Genomic DNA, 27,303 nt, shown 5'->3' with positions numbered 1-27,303 from the left:
ATCTTATTTCGACTCATAGAAAAGAGGTTGAACAATTCAGAGAATGGGACGAAAATATACAAGGTCTTTATCGATTTTGGAAAAGTTTTTGATTCAATTGGTCAGAACTCTTCAAAGAAGACTTTGAAGTGTTACAGAGTACCTGGTAAACTAATCAAAATGATTATCACACTCTATGAAAATATTGAATGCTGTGTGTGCACAAAAAATGGGAACACACTTTTTTCAAAATAATGTGTTGACGTCCTAAAGGAGTCCCATCCCTATTCCTGTTTGTTAATGCAATGGACTATATTCTGTTGCAGTCTTCAAGCTCTGATTAAAGATTAGCCGCCTCCAGGTCTCTGATATTGACTTTGCTGATGACATTATTCTTCTCAAAAGAAGTTAAACTATGGCTACAGCTGCTACTCGACGACATATACGAAAAAAAAGTAGGACTTAAAGTGAATATTAGTATGACAAAGAACATTGTCACATCTGAATTTCCATTGATACTGGAATGCAAAGAGAAATCAATTAAGCAAGTAAAGAAATTTAAGTATATTGGGAGTTGGATTTAACATAATCGTGAAACAGCCAGCAAAATCAAGTGACATATTGGACAAACAGAATCAGATTTTAATAGGTTGAAATCAGGCTGGCATAGTAGGAAATATTCATTGTGCCTGAAGGTTCGCCTCATGAGTGTTCTATGTGATGTCTATTTTTTTTAAATTCAAGTGAATGCTGAAAACTAAATGTCCAATTGGAGAAACGTGTCAAAACTTTTAAAAACATGTGCCTTACATTAATACTGAGCATATCGTGGTAGAAAAAGATCACCAACATAGAAATTCACGGGCAAATTGGTCATTAATTTGTTACTGACCTTCTGAAACGTAGGAGATGGACTTACCTGCACCATGTCCTTCGTATGCTAGATGATTGACTCCCATGTTCAGTTTATGAGTAGTGCTCTGATGGGAGCTACAAAAGGGGTTGATCAAGACACACCTTAAGACGATAGTAGGACCAGGATGTAAGTAAAGATGAGACACCTCTTCAGCCACAGTGGTAGGGTGTCAGGGCTGCATCTCAGATCCCTGATATATGCTTCCTGGCTTTGAAGGTTCTAATATCTACAATCAAAAAAGCTATCTGCCATATGAATGACCGTGCATACTTTTTTGCATGACGTCAAAATTTGTGTCTGTGGCCAAATGGTCTTTTGCAGAAATATATTTGTCCTTTTCGTTATTAGGAAGAGTTGCTACAATAGTCGCCCCCTCTAATTAGAGCCAAATATTTTTCCTTGATAAACAAAACCACATAGTTTATTCAAACTTCTAAAGGTTACAAATCGATTGCTAAAATTAGAAATAAGGTAAACTCTTTTCGTCGGTTTGTTTTAATCGGTGGCCTCCTGAATAAAAACAAAAGTATCATAATGTCAGTAATACGAACTGGTTTTTCTAGTAGAAAGGACAACCAAAAATATAACTCAAGTTTAGTCTTACCCATCAAAAGTTACGAGCCTGAAAAAATGCCTTATTTTTAAAAAGAGGGGGAAACAATACCTAAAAGTGATAGAATGTGAATGAAAATCAAACCATCAGATTCGGCGTATCAAAAAACCCTACCGTGGAGGTTTCAAGCTCCTATCTGCAAAAATGTGGAATTTTATATTTTTTGCCACAAGAACGATCACGGATGCGTGTTTATTTGTTGTTTTTTTTTTCAGGGGCGATCGTATCGATCGAGTGGTCCTAGAATGTTGCGAGAGGGCGTATTCGAAGGGAAATTAAAAGTTCTAGTGCCTTTTTAAGTGACCAAAAAATTGGACGGCAACTAGGCCCCCTCCCACGCTAATTTTTTTCCAAAAGTCATCCTATCAATATCTTGAGATAGACATTTTGTTCAGCATAGTTGAAAGTATAATAAGTATGTCTTTGAGGATGACTTAATCCCCACAGTCCCCGGGGGAAGGGCTGCAGGTGATGAACTTTGCCCATTTTTTACATATAGAACTGGTTATTGGGAAGCATAAAGACGTTTTCAGGAGGGATTTTTTCTAGGCAGGAGGAGAGGGGTCGGAGGAAGGGTTACGTGGGAAGATCTTTCCATGGAGTATGTCTTTATGGGTAATTTCTATGAAGGGGGCGCCGGATTTCCTAGAATTATTAAAAAAACGATCAGAAATTAAATAAAAAAGTTTTTTCAGCTGAAAGTAAGGAGCAACCTTAGCACTTAAAACGAATAGAAATTATTACGTATATGAGGGGGTTCACCCCCTAGTCAATACCTCACACGTTACGCTAAAGAATTTTTTAGTACTTTCAAAAGAGCTATCAATTCTAATTAAAAGGCCTTTGTGATTAAGGGGGTCATTCTTAAAGAATTGTAAAAAAATTTGAATTTTAGCATAAAGAGTTAGGTATTGACTAGGAGGCGAACCCCCTCGTATACGTAATATTTTCTGTCCGTTTTAAATTATATTATTGCTGCTTACTTTCAGTTGAAAAAACTTGTTTTTTCATCTAATTAAAAGCTAAAACGAAAAGAAATTATTCTGTAAATGAGTGAGACTGTCCTTTCCTTATCCCTTGCTCTTTACGCTTAAGTCTTAAATTTCTTTAAAAATACTTCTCATTCAAATTCATTAGCTCTTTTGTTTCAGGAGTTGTTTTTAAAAAAAATGGGCAAAAATCTAACTTAAGCGTAACGAGCGAGGAATGAGGAAAAAGCAGGTCACTACTAGAAAATTAATGGAATTGAACCAGCCTCGGGAAAACTTTTCCAAAGTTTCAAGAGTATTATAAATTTTCAGGTTCCATATCACAACAAAGAAACAAGCGAGACGTCATACAGCTAGGGCAAGTTATCAAATGTGCAACAAAATGTGATCCACTCAAATATACTGGATATGGGTGCTATTGTGGCTTTCTTGGACATGGAAGAGTTGTTGACGGCATCGATAAGTAGGTAAATTGTCTGTGAAGCATTTTCAATGCTGCGCATTTTAGGAAGCAAAATAAATGAAAAGCTCTGCAAAAAGTACTCTTTATGCCAGAGTTGATTAAATAATGATTGCAAAGTCATTTGTTTAACATACCAAAAATAAATATAAAGGGATATAAAGAGGGATAAAAAGGGATATAAACCAGGGATGTAAATGCAAAACAGAACTATAAAGTGTCTCAGAAGGCCTTAAAAAACAATGGGAGTAACATAGAAAAAAGAAAATGCCAGATTTTCTTTTTTGGCTACATTCTGTAATACGTGTAATTTTAGTGTGATGGTCCAAAAATATTTGCAGGGTAATAGTTGAGAAATAACATACCCTGTTTGCATATGTGTCCCCTGTTTGCATATGCGTTTGCATATGTCTTAAATAGTTTCTTATTGCCCTTTTCAGGCCAATTAAAGGAAATCCTGCGTTTATTAGACCCAAGATGGCGATCCAAATACATAAAGTTAGGTTGGATTTCTCCTTTATTTTTAAGACATAGCGTAGCCATTTTAACCTTTCTTTCATTATAGGCCTAGAAAGTTGTATCGAATCACAGTTTTTGTGCTCATACTAAAAAAATTATAAGAAATGTTTGTAAATACAAAAAAAAAACTAAAAAAAACATCATTTATTTCGCAATAAAGCCAATCCCAGGCTAAATAAAGTTGTCCTTTACCCTATATTTATATTAAATACCTAAATATTTTAAACAGTATTTCAAACAGTAGGCTGTAAGAAAAATGTGGTTCAATGCCGCTTTCTAAGGCAATAATGAAAGGAAGGTTGAGGTGGCTAGGGTACGTTGTGCGGATGAAGGAGCACAGATTGCCGAAGATTGTCCTTTTCGGTCAACCGTCTAGGGCTAAACGGAAAGTAGGTGGTCCTCGTGTGGGGTGTGAGGACGTCATAAAGAAAGATTAAAGGAAATAGGAACTTCCTGGGAGGGTGTAACAAGGGAGGCTTTGAATAGATTTGGATGGAGGAGGAGCATGCGTAGCTGCGTTGGCCTCAGGCGGCTTGGTGCTGCGGACAGTTGTTAGTAGTAGTAATAGTATTTCATATTTAGAGTTAGAAACAACCCAAATTAAATCTATTTTAGTGTGGTGAATCCCTCTCCCCTCTTACAAAAATGTCTCTTCGCTCCCCTCCTGACCCAGCCCTCAACGAGAGATACAAGCTTAGTTGGACGACTTCTTAGATAGTTATCCTCAGGGTGATTATGTTGTAACAGAGGGAGCTGTATGCAAGGCCATCTCTCACCTAAAACCTAAACAATCTTTCGGGATTGACGGGATCAGCGCACTCCATCTAAAAAGTGGTGGACCCACTCTCATTAGTCATGTAACTCCCCTGATGCAGATTATCCTCATTCAGGGTATTGTCCCAACCACTTTCTCAACTGGAGATCTTACGCCAGTTCCTAAATAAGGAAAAGTTACCATGTACTCCTGGATGCACACAAATCAGGAGAAAGCCTAGCGATCGGGGGCTTAGACCTGCAGAGAGCGTTTGATTCATTGATTCTTGCGCTTATGTTGCTAAACTCTGCTAAAAGAGGAGTGAACTCAAATATCATCCGGACTTTACGTGATCTTTACTCTCGCCTTCACGTGCGACTCAAGCTCCCTCCCGATAAAGGCCTTCCGCCAGCCCCACGGTCAGCTTTAATACCAATCCGTAAAGGTGCCCGTCAAGGGGCTATTTTATCCCCCAATTTCTTCAACAACTACATTATTGAGCCTCAAGACATCTGTCCTTCATCATGCATTTTCACTTCCATTGACATGTCCCTAGTATGCTATGCTGATGACAAGCTGAATCTCAGCCGGACGCTTAACCGCCTTTCAGAAATATTCTCATGTCTGCAGTCCAATTACGAGAAAGTCAGTCTGAGATTTAACTCCCAAAAGTCGGAAGTCCTGCTTTACAATTCAAAGAATGACCCTCCTACTAATGTCACAGTAGGTGATTGCTCAGTAAAACCAGTTGATAAAATAATATATATGGGGCTACCAATAGGTACCTAATTACAGAATACCCTCTCCCTCCTAATCTCACATCTTGAACGGCGAATTTCCAGCTCCTATTCTTTGATCATTAAATCCACTCTGAGATTTAACCGTCCACTACTGGCAAGTATTTACAACGCTACCGCTCTGCCACATATATTATATGTGACCCCTTTCAGGAAATTATTGGCAAACCGTGAAAAGTCTAAAATCCGCTCTTTGTTTTTCCGTTTTGCCAAGTACCTACTAAAATTGCCACCGTGAACAAAAAATAGTTTTCTAATTCGGCGCTACAACCTAGCAGACCCAAATCTAGCTGTTGAGACACTTATTAGCTGGCAAAAAACAAAACCAGCAATTCTAAAGCACGAGTGGGCAAGTTTGCTTGTTTAATTTTCCCTCTTGTTTCCCTTTTTATTCTTTTTTTTTCTTTTTTTCTTTTTTTCTCCTTTCAGAAGTTGTTGTCCTTGTTGCTATTTTCGAAGAAGTTGTTGTTTCTGCTGTTATTTTTGAGCATGTTATCTTTCTGTTTCCTCTTTTCGTACTCTTTTGTATACTATTTAAGAAGTTGTTGCTTTTATTGTTATCTTTTAGTCTATTTTCTTTTTGTTCCCTTTTTTCGCATTTTTGTATACTCTGTCATTGTACATTTATTGTATACGACGGGTTTTCAATATATTATTATTATTCCACCTGTGGAAAAAATTCCCACATGTAAATGACTATAGTGTTTTTAAATTTGAAAGGTATTGTTGAATATTGAATTCAGACAGTTTACCGAGAAAGAGATTTTACGATTTTGGAAATGTTTTACATGACGAAAATCATAATTAACTAACTTATTAATTAAAAATCCAGAAAATGTGACTAATTTGACAGGAAATAATCGTCAATTATTTACGTTGAAAGGTTTCTACTTTTATCTACGTGAAAAGTATTAAGAGAGCCTAGGGGGTGGGGGAGGTTAGTATATATCTAAGACTATCTTAAGATAATACTCAACAATTGTCTTAGCTATTGAATGAACAGTATATCAATGCATAAGGGACAGACAGACGGACAAACAAACAAACATTTAATTTTATGTATATAGATTGTCTAAGACCAATAAATGACAGTAAGCTCAATTAGTAATGTTAAAGATGATAATTTTCGACAAGAAGCTGAACAAGATTAAATAAAAAGGTTTTTTCAACTGAAAGTAAGGAGCAACATTAAAACTTAAAACTAACAGAAATTATTTCGTATATGAAGGGTGGGTGCCTCCTCCTCAACACCTCACTCTTTACGCTAAAGTTTTTTAGTACTTTTGAAAAGAGCTTGTTATTATCAAAAAGCTTAAAAAATAAAACCAAAAGTTTGAAGCTTAGTAGACAATTGGTGTAAGAAATTGGACATTACATTCATAGAGAAAACATACATACATACATACATACATACATACATACATACATACATACATACATACATACATACATACATACATACATACATACATACATACATACATACATACATACATACATACATACACACATACATACACACACACATACATCTATATACAATTATCGCTCATTTATAAAGACAGTAATTTATATATGCTATCTCTTTAAACGAGAAATAATTCTGAATGTATTTATGTATTTTTTTTCGAAAACGGATCCATATTTTTTAAGGAAAATTAGCATCCTGGGATTTTGTGGCCTAAAAAAAAAGATCTCTTTAGGTCAGAAGCTTGAGAAAATTCGGTAAGAACCTTAATTTTGGAATTTTGGTTGGCGCGCTGGTTTGAGAATTCTTTGGCCAAGGGGCACGGATTCGATCCCAGGCGTAGCCAGTTATTTGGTTTGGGACGGGGGTCAGTAGCATGCGAAATAATTACAACGAGTCAAAGACAAAAGGGGAGAACAAAGAAACATATGGTTCAAAGATAAGCGGTAGCAAGAATTAAACCTACTCAAAAACAAAGTTGAGGAACAAAGGGACATGCGGCTAAGAGATATGCCACAGCGAGAAGTAGGAAGTATACGGGTAAGAGATAAACGACATTGAGAATTAAGTATTCGCAAGAAAGCGAGTATCAGAAAGTATCAAAAATGGAGTGAAAAACAAAGAATTGTGCAGTTAGAAGAATAAACCCTTTAATGTTCTGTGTGTTCCCTCGGGTGCCCTCCATTTTCACAAGGAAAGAGTAACAAACAAAGCTGACTCATTTAGAGGTTGCTAATTACAACGAGAATCAATATATAAAAACCCATATGCTGAGTGCCGGGGCCTGGCTTCGAAATTGGCTGCATAGTTTTTCTTTTTCTTAACTGGCTTATTGACGTTTCTTGCCACTATAACGATCTAAATAGGGTCAGAACTTTGAGGATAGAAATTTGTATTTCTTCCATGGAGGTTGTATCGAACCTATGGCGACGTCATCACATCAAGAAAAGGCTCATATAAGAGATAAAAGATGTTTATTTAAAAAAAAAAATCTCTATGACAAGCCCACAAAGGGCTGAATTTGGACTTTGGAGTCGACAAAGCATATGATTAGGCGAAAAATGGCAAAAACAACAACGAAAAAGAAAAATCACAATAAATAATTATTGGTGAGTCAACAATTTAACTGTAAAAAGTCAATTAAAAAGTTAAAAAGATAAAAACTGGTCAAACTAAACTAGACGTAAGCAAGGACAGTTCTGAATTTTTTTAAAAGGGACATTAAAAAAAGGGCGGAGAGACAAAAGAAGCAAATAAATAAAAAAAGGAACAAAATATGAATGTACATAAAAATTAAAAGGGCCACTTGAGACATGGCATTAAAAGTGTCGATTTAAGTGCCATTTAAAACTTGTAGCTAGTGGAATTTATAGGAAGAACAAAGATATGAGCATGTTTTTTATATGAGTTATCAAAAATCTATCCAAGATGTTCTGGTAACCCGCTAGCCCCACCCCTCGAAAATGGTATAAAAAGTGTCTTTTTTCGTGCCATATGGCACTTGCAGACGGCAGAATTTATATAAACTACGTTCATATGAGATATAGCTTTTGAATGAGCGCTTAAGCATCTCTCAAATGTTATAGTAAGCCGCTAGGACTGGCAAATAAGAAGAAAAAAAAGACCGTTTTAACATTTTTTTGACTTTTGGTTATTATGGGTTGTGGTTCGCTCTTTACTAGGTTGCAGAAAAATGCTTCTAAAATGATTAAGTGTTCATTGCAAATTCTCCCCAGAAACTAGTTAACATTGAAATCTGTGAAATCTAATAGATGGTAGAATTTCTAAAAATCTAGTAAATATAAGCAATAGCTTTTAATTGAGCCATTAATTGAGCTACCACACCATCTACGATGGTGTGGTAGCATGCTATTGTTTCAATAGCTTACTGCTGAGCTGATCATTTATGAAACTTACTATGGGAACTGGGAGGGCGAGTGTACGGGCGGGGCTCTTATAAACTTCCAGTTAAGGGTTCTGGAGCATAATTGTTACAACAGTACCTATTTTGCACTTCAGAGCTTTTCCATTTAAGAAGTGGCACCAAAAGTGTTATTTTCAGTGCTATGTTGCACTTACGAATGGTAATTTTTTTAAAAAAAAGTACGTATATAGGACCAATAGCTTTCAAATGAGCCATTAAACATCGCTTTTAAAAGTTCTGCTAGCCCAATAGCCCCAGCTTTCGACTTGAGACACGACACCAAAAGCGCCATTTTTAGTCCCATTTGGAACTTGCTGATGGTGGGATTTATATGAAGGAAGTAGATTTGAGCAATATCTTTTATATGAGCTATAAAAGATCTGTCTACGATGTTCTGGTAGCCTGCTAGTGTCAGGCTACAAAAAGTGTCATTTTAATGCCATATAGCACTTGAAGATATCAGAACTTATAAAAAGCATGTAGATATGTAAAAGAGCTTTTGAATGAGCTATTAAGCATCTCTGTAGGATGTTCTGGTAGCGCGCTAGGCGTGTTAAAAAAAAAGAAAAAAAACAAAACGGGAGACAGATCAGTGCTACCGATGCAAACAAGTGATTTTCCTTGTTGTTCAAGGAGGGGGACTGTAATTTCCCTTAGTAAAGTTTTTCCACCTTTCTTATTCCAATGGAACACTTTTCGTTTTGATCTGACGCCATTTTCTGGGGGTTTGAGGCTTTTTCCGAAATCACCATAAATTTTTTTCGCAATAAACTTTTTTTTTAAGACAAACCAAAATAATAGTTACCATTCCTGAGTCAGTGTCAGATGACAAATTTTTTTTTCACTAGGAAGTTGTTTTTTAAAACGCATTTTTTAACTTTTGGTTACTATGGGCTGTGTTTCGCTCTTTACGAGGCTGCAGCTGCCACTGCGACTATGACCATGTTTTCCACATATATGAATATTATCTCTTTGTTTAATACTGATAGAAATTTGGACGCCCTAAACAGGGATATAATTTTCTATTGGGTAGGGAGGCAACTTCCCCCTAGAACCAAGTTTTCCCCCCTTCAGCTGCAATTTAGCGTCTTCAAAAATATTGTCAAAACTGAAATCTGCCTACATAATTCCAACATCCAAAGAAACAGATCAGTTTTCTTTAGTAGATGTTTGACTTTATTATATTATATGGCTCATTTTTAATTTTTCACTGTCATCTTCACTTGACTTTGGAAAACTGGCTTCAACTTCCCCTCCACCTCCCCAGGATTTTGAAGAAATTACAACACTGGTCCTAAATTTGCATTTTGTAATTTAACAAAACATAAATTCACAGGTTAATTTTCTATGTCACAAGCATCCACACATATAGGTGATAATTATGAATCAGTAAACACCAGTATATAAAACAATAAATAGAATATATTTATCAAGGTATGAACTAAGTGAAATAATAGCTTCTTAAATGAATCCTCTATTTTGTAAAATGTCGTGTTTAATGCTCCTTAGATAAAAAAAAACTGTTGAAAAATTAAGTTCCAATTTTTCCTCTTATTGGCAAAGCCAAATTCAAGATAATTTTAAGCAAGATTAAGAAACTCAAGACTTTGAATGAAGCCAGTTAATGAACTTTCGAAGCCAATGGACCGATAAAATTCTGTGACCTGGAAGTTAACATATTTTTTCTGAATAAATATTGTTTGTGTTAATTATCATACTTTAGTATTTCTGCTGATGATGAAGGCTGACTATGTCTTCGAAACATCTAGAAACTTTGAATTAGTTTTTCAATGTCTAATAAAAGGACTTATCCCTATTGAAACTCTTATTTGTTTCGTTTCTTAAAAGCTTCACTTTTGTACCCAAGGCTTCAGTAGCAGCAATAGTTTTAGTAGCAGTGTTAGAATTAGTGGAAATATGCAAATAGTTCCTTTTGGTTAGCTCAACATCCCCTCAATACACGCTGAAAGTTGTAGCTTAATACCGTAAGCAGTTCCGGGGGCATAGCTGATACCTCTTTTTGAACAAATGCAATCTTTTGATTTAGTTGAACATCCCATTCAGGTTTCCCTGAACATTTCAACTTACTGCTCTTCGCCCTTTTGGATACCCAGGATCAAGAAGGTCAACCCTTTTCTATTTTGAGAGAATTATGTAAACAATTGGAAACTTGCATAATTCATGGTCCCTGCCCCAGGGGCTTGGGGGGAGGGGTAATGTTATCCCTGGAGCCATGGAAGCTTTGGCTTTTTTTTTTAACAAAGGTGCTCTGACGGAAAAAAAGATTCAAGTTGAAACTCAAAACGAACTTGAAAAAAACTTGCTTCGTAGTTCAGGCAAAATTTAGCTGTAATACTGGTTCAAACAGTCTGACTCGTGAATGACACGAGGTTTAATTTTAGGCTTTGGCAGTAAAAAGCCATTAAATTTTCCAAAGAAACAGATTCGGCTAACAGGAAACTTTTATAACTGCTTATAGAAAAAGACGGGAAAATATTCTTGCATTTGCTGGAGCATATAGATGGTGTTAATTGTTTAGTTTTCAAAAATGTTTGTTCAAGCAAAATATTTCTCATGTGACGTACTGAAGAATTTTTGCACCTCAATGTCACAAATTTAGCACATCAATTTAGGTATGAGCGAAACAATTTTTCATTATTTTTAAACTATAATTATGTTAAGACATGTATATTCCTTTTTGTTAAACCTATCTTTTGAAAGTTCTGATTCCGAAATTTATTCGGCGGTTTGTATGGAAAGGCTGCGTGTTTGCAGGCTCTGCAAACACGAGGCGAAAATAACCAGGCTGATGAGCCCTTTCTTCCCTTGTAAAGTCAACGAACTAAGTTGAAATTTAATAATTTAGGTGCTGTAAAGATCATGATAGCTGCTATGGAGCAATTAGGTGCCGGAAATCCCTACTTTACTTCACGCCTTATAGATGGCAATGCAATCACGGAAGACCGCGTTGTGGTAATAATTACAACTAAGAGATTTTCTCTCTTTTCTCACTTTTGTCTTTGGTTTACGGCTATTCTTCTGTATGTCCTTTAGGTTTTCTTGCATTTCAAGAGCTGCAAAAATAGATATTTCAGTTTATCTCAAGTTGTTAGCAGGAACGCAGAGTTTATTGCTGAATATTTAATATAGACAATTTCAAGCTGTTTTGTTGAGATATATATCGGGTCATATCTGATCCAAGAAATTAATATTAAACAGAGAAGGCAAATTTACATGAAAAAAAACCTTTAGTTTCTTAAAAATAGATAATCAAATGATAATGTGTTCAATCTTATTTCTATTAAATTAGTTTCAAAGGGAAACTCCCAAATATTAACAAGACTCGGTAAATATACAGTTACGTTGCTACTAGCACACTAAAATAAAAGTTATTTTTTCCATTGCTACGCTGAAAGTTCTTTTTTTGTAATAAAGAACGCTTTTTTCTTTTCTTATTTCTACTGCCTTTCACAGGTGTTGTCTTTTGCATGATGCATGTTACACAAATGCCGACCATTGTCAATCTTGGAGAATGTATTTTACCCGTTACAAGTGGATTTGCTTTAACGGCTCACCTCTTTGCGGTAACGTTTCTTCTTTCGTCTTTTCCTTTTCTTATTTTGCTTCTCCTTTAGTTGTTTTTATTTGTTCTCACCTTCCAATTATTCATTGGGAAATTTAATGTGTGTATGATGGCTATGGTGATTCAGAAGGTATTACATGTGATTTTTTTTTTAAGTTGAAACTTATGCCACCTTCTCCCTTTTACTGGACATAGTTTATTGACAAACATGATTAACTTATTATTGCAATGGTCACAAGATCTTCAAGATATTTTAATCAGCCCCAAGTGCTGATAGTGTGGTAAATGAGTTTTTTTAAATGTGGTGGTTGTGAGGCTACAGATAAGCTACTGAATTACTGATATTACTATGTTGCTGTATGTGATTTTTGAAAAAGGGGAAGTACCATGCGATTTAAGGGATACTATCATTAAACCTGTCCATAATAAAGGTAATCGGGTATTATAATTATAGAGCCATTATACTGGGCTCTGCAGGAAGTAAATTACTTAGTCGGATGATACTTTTTAGGCTTAGAGATGCTGTAAATTAAGTTTTAAGAGAAGAATTGCATGGATTTAGGAAAAATAAAGGAAGGTACTTAGGAAGGTTTACGAAGGGGAAATGTTTGAATCATCAAATGCCTATCCTTGTGAGGTTGACCAGATAAATACATTAAAGCGATTATTGCTGTGCACAAGAATAAAATTGCTGCAGTTAAGGTAGGAAGTGAGGTTAGTAGCTTCTTTTATATTAAATCAGTTAGGGCCGAGTTAAGCAAGGTTGCATTCAATTCTCGTTCATATGGAGTAATTTGATGGACTTTGTTCTAAAGAGCACAGCAAAGGCAATGGGAGGACACGAAATCGAATGGGGAAGAAAAAATCTCTTAGACATTGATTATGCTGATTATTTAAGCATTCTAGATGAAAATGGTAGCGAAATCAATGGAGTTTTCGAGGTTTTGCGAGTTCAGGGTGGAACAATAGGTTTGAAAATTATTGTCAAGAAGACTTAGTCGCTAAGATTAGGAATAAGTGAAAGTGAAGAGATGATGTTAAGTAAACGAGAAGATCGATCAAGTGGACAGCTTCACATCCATATGTAGTATTACTAGTAATGAGAGCGGGTGCAGGGAAAATGTTAAAAGTAGCATATCCAAGAGTCAGGGTGTTTTTTTCACTGTTGAAAATTTTTTGGAAATATTGAAAGATAAGTATGTAAACAAAGAAAAGAATATTGAAAGCTACAGTGAAGACAGAGGTCAAGTATGATTCTGAAGCGTGGGCGCTTAGAAAAACAGAAGATGAGTTGTTGCATGTATCCCAGAGAAATTGCTTACGAATTGTTTTGAGTACCTGACTGACTGACCGTATCTCAAATAGTAAGCTGTACGAAAAATATAGATCAATCCCACTTTCTAGGGCTATAATGGGAAAAAGGATGAGATGGTATTTTCCTTGTCATGGGTGAAAGTTTCAGCTTGAAACGGGAAGCAGTCCCAAAGATATTGCTGATAAACCCTTTCCAAAATCTGTGTGCACATAGTATGTTTTGATTTAGTTTAACTTGCCCCTCGAAAATTTCCTCAAATTTTCCCTTCAATTCCCTAGGTCTTCGAAATACTTGCAACAGATGCAGTAGGTAAAACAGTAGCAGTAGTAGTATTAGTAGCGTGCAAATATTGCATTTTTGGTCAATTGATCATTCTTCTTATCATTTCCTTTAAGTTCCAAATTAATTCCACTTGGTCATTCTTAAGCTACGCCCTTTTGATAACCCGTATCAATATAAAGTATTTTGGTTTAGTTCAAGACTGCCCTCGATATTCTATGAAAGGTTCACCTGAATGCCCTTCGTCTTTAATCAAACAGTTCGTGGTAACGAACTGTAAGTAAGGAGCGACCCGGCTCAATGGTAACCAAAACTCTAGAAAACGAGTTTTTGATACCAATAGATACATCAAAAGAATCAGATTTCAATGCTGATTTCAAATATATATCTTTCATCAAGTTCAGTGCTACCCATCAAAAGTTACGCGCCTGAGAAAATTTGGCTGATTTTCAAAAAAAGGGGGAGAGACCTCCTAAATGTTATATAACCTTAATGAAAATCACACCATCATATTCAGCGTATCAGAGAACCCTACTGTAGAGGTTTCAAGCTCCTATCTACAAAAATGTGGAATTTTGTATTTTTTGTCAGAAGAAAGATCACGGATGCGTATTTATTCGTTGTTTTTTTTTTTTTCCCAGGGGCTATCGTATCGACCCAGTGGTCCTAGAATATCGTGGGAGGGCTCATTGGAACGGAAATTAAAAGTTCTTTTGCCCTTTTTAAGTGACCAAAAATATGGAGTGCAACTAGGCCCCCTCCCACGCTCATTTTTTTCCCAAAGTCACCCAATCAAAATTTGGAGATAGCCATTTTGTTCAGCATGGTCGAAAATATGATAAATATGTCTTTTAGGATGACTTAATCCCCCGAAGTCCCCTGGGGGAGGGCTAAAAGTTATGAACATTACCCAATGTTAACATATAGTATTGGTTATTGGGAAGTATACAGAACTTTTCAAGAGGGTTTTTTTTCTGATAGTGGGGGGGGGGGTCGGAGGTTATGTTGGAGGATCTGTCCATGAAGGAAGTTTTCATGGGGGAAGGGAAATTGCCAAGAAGGGGGCGCCAGACTTGCCAGCATTATTTATTGGTTATTGGGAAATATACAGACATTTTCAGGAAGGATTTTTTTCTGGAGGGTGGGGCTGGAGGAGGGGGCTACTCGGGAGAATCTTTCCGTGGAGGATGTTCCTTTGGGGTAAGGGACATTTCTATGAAGGGGGAGCCGGATTTCCAAGCATTATTTAAAAAACGATCAGAAATTAAATTAAAAAAAACGAGTTTTTTTCCACTGAAAATAAGAAGCAACATTAGAACTTAAAACGAACAGAAATTATAACGTATATTAGGGGGTTCTCCCCCAAGTCAAAACCTCGCTCTTTACGCTACGTTTTTTTTTTAGTGCTTTCAAAAGAGCTATCTATTCTAATTAAACGACCTTTGTGATTCAGGGGTTTGTGAATAAAATTTTTTTTTAACTTTTAACGTAAAGAGCGTGGTATTGACCAAAGGGAGAACCCCCTCATATACGTCATAACATATACGTAATAAAAAAAAACAATAAAATAAAAAGCGATACGGCTCAATAGTAATCGAAACTTTTAAAAACGGAATTTTGATGTCAATAAATGTATCAAAAGAATGGGTTTATAATGCTGATTCTAAATATATAAATTTTATTAAGTTTAGTATTACTCATCAAAGGCTACGAGGCTGAGAAAATTTACCCGATTTTTTAAAGAGGGGAGAAACATCCCCTACAAGTGAAAGAACTTTGATGAAAATCACACCGTCAGATTCAGCGTATCAGAAAACCCTATTACATAGGTTTCAAGCACATATGTGCAAAAATCTGCAACTTTGTATTTTTTGCCAGAAGAAAAATATACGAATATAGAAGTTAGTAACGTAAGTTAATTTGTAAATTACGTCATAACCAAATTTAGAGACATCCATTTAGCAAAAGAAAAGGAAAATTTTTATGCAAATTTTGTTTAGTTATTCAATGACGGTGAGCCAAAATAAAAGCTGCATTAACTAAAAAACAATCAGAAATTAAATAAAAAAAACAAGTTTTTTAAACTGAAAGTAAGGAGCGACATTAAAAATTAAAACGAACAGAAATTATTCCGTATATAAAAGGGACCGTTCCCTCCTCAACGCCTTGCTCTTTACGCTATAGTTTGACTCTGTCTCACAACTTTATTTTTTAAAACAATAAAAAACTTTAGCATAAAAAGCGAAGCGTTGAGGAGGGGAGAGCCCCTTTCATATACGGAATAATTTCTGTTCTTTTTAAGTTTTAATGTCGCTCCTTACTTTCAGTTTAAAAAACTTGTTTTTTTATTTAATAACACTAAAGATCAAATATGCCCAGCTTTCTCAATAGCAAATACTATTTGTAAACAATGGGGAACTGTATAGCTTACAGTCCTTACCCGGAAGGCTGTAGGGGGTTGACATCCCAAAAGACATAGCTATTGAATATTTCAACTATGTTGAACAAAAAGACTATCTAAAAGTTTTGATTGGATGTGTCTGGGGAATCGATGAGCGTGGGTTGGAGGCTGGTTGCCCTCTATTCACATTTCATAGGCAGCGCAATAGCGCTGCCTAAGTAAAGAACGATGTTGGCACAATGTATTATTTAATTCTTTATTTTAGACCAGGGCACTTCGTATCGAAGGATATATCGTAGAAACTTCGAAAAGAGTTCATTCGATTGGAAATTGGAAGGACTTGTGCCCTTTTTAATAGCCGAAAGTGACTGGAATCCAGCTAACACCCCTTTCACGCCCACCAATACCGCAAACACATCCACTCAAAATTTTGAGATATCTATTTTGTTCAACGTAGTAAAAAGATGTGGAAAATATGTCTTTGAGGACATTCCCCCCACAGCCCTCAGGACAAGGGTTGTAAGTTATGCCCTGGGGGCATATAAGGTTTTTATAGAAAGCATTGTCGTAGAAGTTTCAAATAGGGCCCAATCGATAGAAAATTCAAAGGGCTAGTGCCCTTTTTAATAGTCGAAAGCGATTGAAGGGAAACTAGCCCCCCAATCACGCCAACAATTTCCCCAAACACATCCAATCAACATTTTGTGATAACCATTTTGTTCAAAGTAGTTAAAAATTCTGCAAATTAGGTATATTCGGGAAATTGAGAGGGCTCTTTCCCCGAACAAATTCAATGAAAATTTTGATAATTTTTTCAAAAGCGATCTGAGGGTGAATGCCAGTCTCCCACGTCCATCATTTCACCAAACACTTCCAATCAATATTTTGATGTAACCATTTTGTTGAACGTAATTGAAGGGTCTGGAAATTACGTCTTTGAGTATGACAACCTACCGACAGCCCTAAGGGCTATGGTTGTAAGTTAAGCCCTGGAGTATATAAGGTTTTAATAGAAAGCGTTGTCGTAAAAACTTCAAAATTAACTCATTCGATTGGAAATTGAGAGGGCTATTGCCCTTTTTAATAGTCGAAAGTAATTTGAGGAAAAATCACCCCACCCCCACGCCCATCATTTTCCAAAATATTTCCGATCAACAATTTGATTTGTCCATTTTGTTCAACGTAGTTGAAAGGTCTGGAAATTATGTCTTTGAGGCGGACAACCCTCCCCCCATAGCCCTCAGGATAAGAGTCGTAAGTTATGCCCTTGCGGCATATTTGGGTCTTATAGAAAATTTTATCGTAGAAGCTTCAAAAAGGGCTCATTAGATTGAAAATTCAGAGAACTAGTGCCTTTTTGATTAGTCGAAAGTGATCAGAAGGCAAATGCCCCCCCCCCAAGCCCATTATTTTCCCAATAACTTCCAATTAAAATTTGAGAGACCTATTTTGTTCAACGTATTTGAAAGGTCTAGAAATTATGTCTTTGAGGATAACAAAACCCCACACCCCTCAGAGCAAGGATCTTATGTTATGCCCTGGGGGCATATAAGTTTTTTGCAGAAAGCGTTGACGTAGAAACTTCAAAAAGGGCTCGTTCAATTAAAGATTGAAAGGGCTAGTGCTGTTTTTAATAGTCGAAAGTGATTGGAGGACAACTAACCCCCCTCTCACGCCCACCAATTCCCCAAACACATCCAATAAAAATTTTGAGATAGCCATTTTGTTCAACTTAGTTGAACGTTCTGGAATTTACATCTTTGAGGATGATAAATCCCCAACACCCCTCAGGGCAAGGGTTGTAAGTTATTTCATGGGGGTGTATAAGGTTTTTATAGAAAGGGTTGTTGTAGTAAATTCAAAAAGGGCTCATTTGATTGGAAATTGAAAGGGCTAGTCCCCTTGTTAATAGTAGAAAAAGGTTTTATAAAAACCGTTGCTGTAGAAAAGGGCTCATTCGATTGGAAATTGAAAGGGCTAGTACTCTTTTTAATTGTCAAAAGTGATTGGACGGTAACTAACCCCCCTCTCACACCCACCATTTTCCCAAACACGTCTAATACAAATTTTGAGATAGCCATTTTTTTCAACGTAGTTTATAGTTTATGAAATTAGGTCTTTGATTATGACAACACCCCACAACCCCGACGACGAGGGTTGTAAATTATGCCCTAGGGACATATAAGGTTCTTATAGAAAGCGTTGTCGTAGAAACTTCAAAAAAGGCTCATTCAATTGGAAATTGAAACGGGTAGTACCATTTTTAATAGTCGAAAGTGATTGGAGGTCAACTATTTCCTCTCTCACGCCCACAATTTCCCCAAACCCATCCAATAAAATTTTGAGATAGCCATTTTTTCAACGTAGTTGAAAGTCCTGGAAATAAGGTCTTTGAGGATGACAACCTACCAACACCCCTCAGGGCAAAGGTTGTAAGTTATGCCTTGGGGGCATATAAGGTTTTTATAGATAGCGTTGTCGTAGAAACTTCACAAAGGCCTCATTCAATTGGAAATTGAAAGGGCTAGTGCCCATTTTAAAAGTCGAAAGTGATTGGAGGGCAACTAACCCTCCTCTCATGCCCACCATTTCCCCAAACACGTCCAATCGAAATTTTGAGAAAGCCATTTTGTTCAACGTAGTTAAAAGTTCTGGAAATGAGGTCCTAGAGGATGACAACCCAACAACTCTAAGGGCTGGGTTTGTAAGCTATGTCCTGGGGACATATTATGTTTTTATAGAAAGGGTTGCCATGGAAACTTGAAAAAGGCTCATTCGATTGGAAATTGAAAAGGCTAGTGCCCTTTTTAATAGTAGAAAGCACTTGGAGGGCAACTTACCCCCCTCTGACACCCATCACTCCCCCAAACACAAGCAATCCAAAATTTTGAGATAGTTATTTTTTTCAACGTAGTCGAAAGTTCTGGAAACTAGTTCTTTTAGAATGACAACCACAGCCCTCAGGACAAGGGTTGTAAGTTATGCCCTCGGGGCATATAAGGTTTTTATAGAAAGCGTTGCTGCAGAAACTTCAATGAGGGCTCATTCGATTAGAAATTCCAAGGGCTAGTGCCCTTTTTAATGGTCGAAAGTGATTGAAGGGCAACTAACCCCCTCTCACGCCCACCATTTCCCAATCAAAATTTTTAGATAATCATTTTGTTCAACATAGTTTAAAGGTCTGAAAATTAGGTACTTGAGGGTGACAGTCCTCCCCCCTCCAACAACCCTCAGGGCTAGAGTTGTAAGTTATGCCTATGGGGCATATAAGGTTTTTATAGAAAGAGTTGTCGTAGAAAATTCAAAAAAGGCTCATTCAATGGGAAATTGAGAGGGGTCTTCCAACGAACACATTCAATGAAAATTTTGATAATTTTGTCAAAAGCGATTGGAGGTTGAATGCCAGTCGCCCCACGCCCATTATTTCCCCAAACACTTCCGATCAATATTTTGATGCAGCCATTTTGTTGAACGTAATTGAAGGGTCTGGAAATTATGTCTTTGAGTATGACAACCTACCGACAGCCCTCAGGGTCAAGGTTGTAAGTAATACCGTGGAGCATATAAGGTTTTTATAGAAAGTCTTGTCGTAAAATCTTCAAAAAGAGCTCATTCGATTCGAAATTGAAAGGGATATTGTCCTTTTTAATAGTCCAAAGTAATTTGAGGAAGAATCACCCCACCCCCACGCCCATCATTTTCCCAAACATTTAAGATCAACATTTGGATTTGTCCATTTTGTTAAACGTAGTTAAAAGGTCTGGGAATTTTGTCTTTGAGAATGACAACCCTCCCCCCATAGCCCGTAGGACAAGAGTCGTAAGTTATGCCCTTGGTGCATATAAGGTTCTTATAGAAAGTTTTATCGTAGAAGCTTCGAAAAGGGCTCATTTGATTGAAAATTCAGAGGACTAGTGCCTCTTTGTTTACTCGAAAGTTATCAGAGGGCAAATGCCCCCCCCCACGCCCATTATTTCTCCAATCACTACCAGTCAAAATTTGAGACTCCCATTTTGTTCAACGCATTTGAAAGGTCTGGAAATTATGTCATTGAGGATAACAAATCCCCCCCCCCCAGCCCTCAGGCCAAGGGTTGTAAGTTATGTCCTGGGGGTATATAAGGTTTTTATAGAAAGCATGGTCATATAAACTTCAAAGGGGGCTCATTGGATTGGTAGTCGGACACTCTAGTTCTCTTTTTAAGAGTTAAAGTGATCGGAGGGCACCTATCCCTCCCTCCGCACACACACGTCGTATAGTCCCTAAATGTATATAATACAAATTTTGAGATAGCCATTCTATTCAAATAATCTAAATATGATACTACAGGGCTGTTGGGGTTGAATTAGGGGCAAGGATTGTAAGTTATGCCTGGGGGGGTACTTATGGTCCTTATGGAAGGGATGGCTGTTTAACTATAGAAGAGGCTCAGTCTTTTTCCCTGAAAAAGACTACGTCAATATAAAACGAACAGAAATTAATTAAAAAAACTTTTTCCACAAAGTAAGTTTTTGAAAAAAAGTAAAGAACTCCATTAAACCAAAAATGAACAAAAATAGAATCAAATAATCTACCCCTATGGTTTCTAAAAGCCATAATATAATTTGTACTTTATTGAAAAAAACTCTTTTGAACATTTTCGTTTTTATAAATTTAAGAAATCAAAAATTAATTACGATTTTAAGGAAAAATTATCAGCATATGTATACTGAACTGACAATGCACATTTTTTTCAGTAAATTTATTAAAATTTTTCTCAGTAAAGTACAAATTAAATTCTGGCTTTTAGACAGCATAGGGGTTTAGAACCCTACCCATATTATTTTTTGCTCGTTTTGAGTTTGACTCTTATTTATTTTAATTTCTGTTTGTTTTGGGTTTCATTTATTTATTGATACTGATTTGTGGTAGTTGTATGCTTGATAGATTTTTTTATTCTATTTTTGTTCATTTTTTGTTTAATGGAGTTCTTTACTCTTTTTTTGAAAAACTTATTTAGTGGAAATAATTTTTTAATTAATTAATCTTAAAAAGGGCACTAGAACTTTCTATTTAAAATCCAATGAATTCCTATCAAAGTTTATACGAAACTCTTTCTATAGAAGGGGCATTGGTCTGAAGGAAAAAAATACATTGGGCCCCCTTCGCTCTTTAATTATCAAAGAAAGATTGGCAGAACAGTTTCATCTAGTATTCTTTGACGTAGCCTATGAAACTCAACATCAACCGATGTGCCCTCTGGTTCAAGAACAAGTGGACGCCATCTTTTTTGGTTTCAGGCAAGAATTTTGTATTGCCTTTACAGATATTATTTTATACTCATTAGTTTGGATCAATGTCCACGGTTTCTGTAACCCTAAACAGGTTAGACGGTTACAAATTCCAACTTCGCTTAATCACTAGTAATAAAAAGACCAAAATTTAGAGGTTTGCTTTATTTTTTCATTGCTAGGGTTGATTCCCTTGGGCTGAAATTTTTGGGTTAGCTTTTACTTGTTGAGTTTTGTTTGCTGTTTGGGCTTATGGTTGGGGGTTGATTATGGTTGGGGTTAGTTAACTCTTGAGTTAATTCTTGCTGGCTTGTGCTCACCACTTTGTTCTATGTTGTCAAAATACTTGAAACTATTTGGGTTTTCTGAATTTAGAAAGCTTTAAAAACAGCATGCTTATAAATAATTAAGAATTTAGTTTGTGGTACGGATGAGAGTCAGACAATATTTACTCTAGTATTTTTAGATGATGTTTGAAGATAAAAAAAAAGAAAATTTCGTTTCAAAGTTTTTATTCCTGAGAAACAAAAGCCAAAACAAATGATAAAATAGTTAAGCTATTTTTGTCTTTCGGGGTTGTTGCTCAACACAACCACAACTAGTAAAATAAGATTTATTTAGCAAATCACTTAAGTTAAACTAGCAGCCTAAACGTGAAAATTCTATTTTGCATCGAAATTTAGCAGCATCACTCTTGTTCAAAAATATCTTCATGGATATTTTCTTTTAACTAATGACTCTACATATTTATTTTGAAGAAAGAGCAAAAATTTAGCAATTTCATGATTCATTATGAGCGTGGTATAAAGTAATTTATAAAAGCACTTCTAATTATTATTCTAAAGGAAAGTAAAGGCAACTAAATTTTTGTTTTACTCAATTATTACCATAACGTTTTGTGTTTATCCAACGTACCTTTTTACAGAATTGAATTTTTTAAGGAAAATAGTCTCCATAGAAAAATACATTATATATTATTATATATGTGCCAAAATTTAGCAATTCATGGTCCATTATGAGCGTGGTAAAAAGAAACTTATAAAAGTCCTTCTGATCATTATTCTAAAAGAAACTGAAGGCAGCTAATATTTTTTGACTCCATTTTTTACCATAACATTTTCTGTTTATCCAACGTACCTTTTTACAGTAACAAATTTCTTAAGGACAATAGTCTCCATAAAAAAAAATACATTATATATGTAATGTTCTTATGCTTTTACCCCTGTTTTTATTCTGGCATCAAGAAAGAATTCTTGAAATTAGCCTTTGATTTTTTATAATATAAAACAAAGCTATACTGTATATTAAAGTTAATTAAAACGCAACACAGTTGGTCAACAGAACACAGACCAGAACAAAACTCTATGGTGTCTGTACAGGAATTAGCGTACTGGACTTGTTCCGGTAAAGTCCTTCTTCCACATCAACTATTGTCTATCAGACGCGAGTTTCAATCACTTTTCTTTATGTGCTTATTTATTTTTGTTTATTTTTTTTAAAGTGTTTGTGATTTTTTATCTTTTTATGTACATTTGAATCTACTTAAGCAGAGTTATACATTCCATTTGATTTAATGCTCTCCCAAACCGTTTGCTGTATTCCCTATGACAAAGTATTTCAAAATCATACATATGAATGGGGATATAGCGTAACTGCTTAACTCCTGATTCAGTATCAGACCAGCCGCTAGCCTCATTTCCTACCTTAACCGCAATAATGTTTTTCTCCTCTTAGAACCAAAACCTTTGATGCACAGTCTTTCCTGGAAAAATGAAAACTAGCTAAACATTGTTTTGATCCCTTTTTATACCCATTAGATTTGAGTAATTCCATCCTGCACAGATATTCACCAATGGTAATTTTTTTATGTATGAGCAATGTTTGGTAATAATATCAACTTTTGTGTTTTCAGAAATCAAAAGTGGCGTTTCAAGTTCACAAGGGACATGTGCTCAGCAGCTCTGTGAGTGTGATCGAGCGTTTGCAGAGTGTATCAGGCACTATCCATGTCCTCATAAGAAGGCCTCATGCCCTGACAATCCACTACGAAATGTTTAAGGAACTTTGTCCCTCTTCACATAACATAAGGACTTGGTTATAAGAAAAATAATGTTGTTAAGTTATAATACTTGTTTGCAGAGCTCCAGATATTATTGGTAAAAATCCACACCAGAAGCTTGTATTATCTTGGAAAGCAGCTTAGTTAGGTGAATAAAACTTTTTGGAATTGATCAAGAGCCATGACAATGCCCAAAGAAGTCTTCTAAACAATCTACCTGCGCCCATTCAATCCCCAAAAGGCACCTTTGATGACCCTTGTCAATATTTTTGGTATGAAAATAACAACTCCAGAAATAAAACTGCAGTCTAAACGAGGTCTAATAAAAGGTTTTCAGGCTCGTACCTTTGTTGAATTCTGATTTATCTCTTAAATAGAAAAAATTCCTGTTCCTGCTAAAAAATACCGAATGATTAAATCTTAAGGCTGCATTTTTAAAACCTAGTCTAAGAAAAATAGAAAAAAAAAAACAAATTTAAGGTAAATTGATTTCTGTTAAAGTTGGGAAAGGTGTAGACCTTCAAAGCTCTGAAAATATTTTTTTGGAGATAACAGCTTGACAACATCCTACCAGGATATGTCTTGGGCCCTGAATTCGATCTGAAACTTTTCAACTAACTTAACTCGACTACTATGCATGATAACAAAATGCCCATAATCTAGAAATTAGAATAATCTAGAATAATCTACCATTTTTTTTTCGCTGACACTTGCATAAGTCAAATTTCATCTTTTATCCTGTCAAAAAATTTGTCATAATTGTCTCAGTAAGTGATTTTGTAATGATAATGCTATTTAACAACAACCTCTGTCATTTTCTTCGGAGCCATAGTAAGAGGTGATTTTATTGAAATGAATAATAAAAGAAAAAACCAGTAGTCGACAACGATTTTACACAATAAGACCGTGACCTTGAAAACGGCTGGCTTCACCTAATACCTCATGTATGCCGTCTTAGTTTATAATACATTATCTGCTATATCGCAAAAACATCTCTGCTATATACTACTAATACAGAGAAAGTGTAATTAACAGTACAGTTGACGCGTATAGGGATGCATTACATTTTTTTGTGTTTTTAAGTGCCGTTCGTGAATCGAAGTAGGTTTAATTTGGAAGCCGTGCTCTTAGTCAGTGTTGCTTGTGGATAGGTACAGCCATAATTTTAGGCTCTACTATGCTACATAATCATTACTTTTTGCATATAATTTTGGTCTAAAATGGAGGGGGGGCAGTCTTCATTCCCTTGCAGGTACCTATGTATATTAGTCAATACCATGCAAAACTAAAATAGATTTTACAGTCAAGCTCCCAAGGTTTCTGTTAAGGCTTAAAGGATAAGTATACTTGGAAATTTTCTTCCAGCTTTTTAGTAACTTTCCTGCACAAAAGATATAGTTTTAATATCACCCTGTAAAAAAAGGGGGGGGAGGGCTAGGGGAACAGATTCGCTAAAAGAGAAATTTTCTAGCATAGCCATCATTAAAAGAAACTGAGCTGTTGTGCCATTCTAAATGATCTTTAATTTTTGAGGCATTTTAAAGTCTTTTATGCTTTGTGGGGGTCTGGGAATAACTTCTTGGGCCCCTGAAAGATTTTCTTCACCTTAAAACCCCAATGAATAAAACTCTTAAGCACTTGCGGGACCTTTTTAAATTGAAACGAAAAAAGAACAACAGGGCTAAGGATTCTAATTTAAAAAAGTTACCTTAAAAAAAAATACTAAATATTGAAAATGACCTGAAAAATAAGATATCAAAGCGTTATGTCAGGTACCTATTTTCACAGGCTAAACTTTCTTTCCCACTTTTGGAACTCAAGGAAAAATGTAAATTGCACGTATCTATCAATAATAAATATAGGGAAAATTCAAAACAGAAAATTAGAAAAATAGAAATTCAACTGAAATATAATTGTTTTAACGGCTGCTATAAAAACAGGTGGAAAAAAATAAGAGCTTTTCAGTAGACATTAAATCATTTTCCATCGTGAATTACGTAATATTTCACTTTGGATGAGCTACAGCCTCTCCCCCCGCAAATAAAAAAAAACATCCATTCAAATTGTAATATATCAAAATCACAGAAACTGCCCGTTACTTTTTTTAAAAAAAAAGAACTTGTATTAGTGTTGTTATTTCTCTGGTATCTACTAGTCGTGTTTAATGTTTATAATTTTATATTAAATATATATTTTCGTTACATGTTGAGCAGTGAGTCTAGTTGGTCAAGATCTATAGGTGAAATTAGCTTAACAGCCGCAGACACAGTGAGCTCCAAGGGCTATCTGGTTAGCTAATAGTAGTATCCCCAAGATGGTTTCAAGGGCACACGTAGCCGTTACTCTTTTCTAACTTAATGGTTTAAGATCACGAAGAACTTTATCGGCGATTCCCTCAAACACGCAGGTGTTGTTAATTTTCTTCAAGATGCAGGCCCTTGTTACATAATAGGGAATGTTAGAGTTCAGGGTTCGCTAGTCAAGATGCAAACGTACTTGTTACGTAATAGTTTATTTGACTGTTTAAAAACTAGGGGTGTAGGGGGGAAACCCCTCAGGGGCTACTAGTTAAGATGCAAATGTACGCATTACATCATAATTTTTTTCTTTGATTGTCAATTACTTAAAAATCTCCAGGGGTCGCCAGTCGGGGACCTTCAAGACGCCAGGCCCCACCATGCCTGGCCATACGCCAGCAACAAATTCCTACGGGGAGGGGGGACTAGTGTCCAGTTCCAACGGGACCCTAGTAACCAATTTCACCGGGCCCCTTAGCATCCAAATCCAATGGGGCCCTAGCAACCAATTCCAACGGCAGCCTCTAGTATTTAATTCCAACGGGAAATGTTACATATTACTTTAAGAGATTTTTTTCTTCGAGTTTTTATTTTCTTTCAAGGCGTTTTTTTCTTCGTCGAGACATTTTCTTTAGGAAATTTTCCATAGGGAACCGTTATATTCCAAAGATTTTTGTTCGCTTTAGGATTCTAATGAGATTTCCCCCCAATGGTACTATGCGCTTGACACCTGGACCAAGAAAGCCTTCCTAATATTTTGATTCGAGGAATGCTTTCTAATGGAAACGTTTCTTCGAAAAGTCTATGGATCGCGTGTTTCCTATTTCTGGAATAATTGGCACGCCGGGGAAAAATCAATTTCTGGAAATTGGTTACATTGACACGCCGGGGGAAAGAGTCTATTTTAAAAAATTACTTTCAAAAAATACTAAATATTGAAAATGACTTGAAAAAAAGATATCGAAGCCTATGTCAGCTACCTATTTTCATAGGCTAACCTTTCTTTTCCTATTTTGAAACTGAAGAAAAGATGTAAATTGCACGTATCCTTCAATAATAGAAATAGGAAACATTCAAAATGGAAAACTAGAAAATTAGAAATTCAAATTATATAAAATTGTTTTAACAGCTGCTATAAAAACAGGTGGACAAAAAAGAGCTTTTCAGTAGACATTAAATCATGTTCCATCGTAAATTGCGTAAAATTTCACATTGGATACGCTACAGCCACCCTCTCCTCCCTAAAAAAAACAAACAAAAAACATCGCTTCAAACTGCAATTTTTCAAAATCACAGAAACTGCCCGTTACTAGTTTGTTTCTAATAGAACTTGTATTAGTGTTATTATTTCTCCGGTATCTAATAGTCTAGTTTAATGTATATAATTTTATATTAAATATATATTTTCGTTACGTATTGAGCAGTGATTCTAGTTGGTCGAGATCTATAGGTGTAATTTGCTTAACAGCCGCAGACACAATGATCCCCAAAGGCTACCAGGTTAGCTAATAGTTGTATCTACAAGTACATACAAGTCTTATTAACAAGAAAACACTATAAAATTTTGAAATCACAGAAAAAGCAATTAAAACTCAACAAACGGCAAAACAAAACGTGAATTAAAAGAAGGTGAGGACCCTAGCAACCAATTCCGAGGAGTGGAGGCTTATAATTAAAGGT

General features: G+C 35.8%; 1 protein-coding gene across 3 annotated transcripts; it reads left to right on the top strand.

Annotated features, from left to right (window-relative positions):
- Positions 1–2,807: 2,807 nt before the first annotated feature.
- LOC148943603 (acidic phospholipase A2) lies at positions 2,808–27,035 on the top strand. 3 transcript variants are annotated; one of them, XM_089100898.1, is made up of 3 exons: positions 2,808–2,960; positions 11,286–11,392; positions 23,180–27,035. In XM_089100898.1, exons 1-3 carry the CDS (start codon positions 2,906–2,908, stop codon positions 23,366–23,368), a joined length of 351 nt encoding a protein of 116 aa, XP_088957024.1. In that variant the 5' UTR covers positions 2,808–2,905; the 3' UTR covers positions 23,369–27,035. The 3 variants fall into 3 exon arrangements, with proteins under 3 accessions (XP_088957024.1, XP_088957025.1, XP_088957026.1); XM_089100899.1 differs by lacking the exon at positions 11,286–11,392 and adding an exon at positions 11,894–12,003 and having other exon boundaries at positions 2,808–2,964; XM_089100900.1 differs by having other exon boundaries at positions 2,808–2,964.
- The last annotated feature ends 268 nt before the right edge of the window (positions 27,036–27,303 follow it).

This window comes from Artemia sp. Qi Xiang Cuo, chromosome 15, assembly GCF_049724085.1.
Source record: "Artemia sp. Qi Xiang Cuo chromosome 15, ASM4972408v1, whole genome shotgun sequence".
NCBI lineage: Eukaryota > Metazoa > Arthropoda > Branchiopoda > Anostraca > Artemiidae > Artemia > Artemia sp. Qi Xiang Cuo.
This window is presented reverse-complemented; position numbering and strand designations above follow the sequence as displayed.

Coding starts and splice junctions, on each gene's coding strand:
- LOC148943603 (XM_089100898.1), top strand. CDS start 2,906: ATGGGTGCTATTGTGGCTTTCTTGGACATGGAAGAGTTGTTGACGGCA. Junction 2,961..11,285: donor GTTGTTGACGGCATCGATAA/GTAGGTAAATTG, acceptor TTAATAATTTAG/GTGCTGTAAAGATCATGATA. Junction 11,393..23,179: donor TCACGGAAGACCGCGTTGTG/GTAATAATTACA, acceptor TTGTGTTTTCAG/AAATCAAAAGTGGCGTTTCA.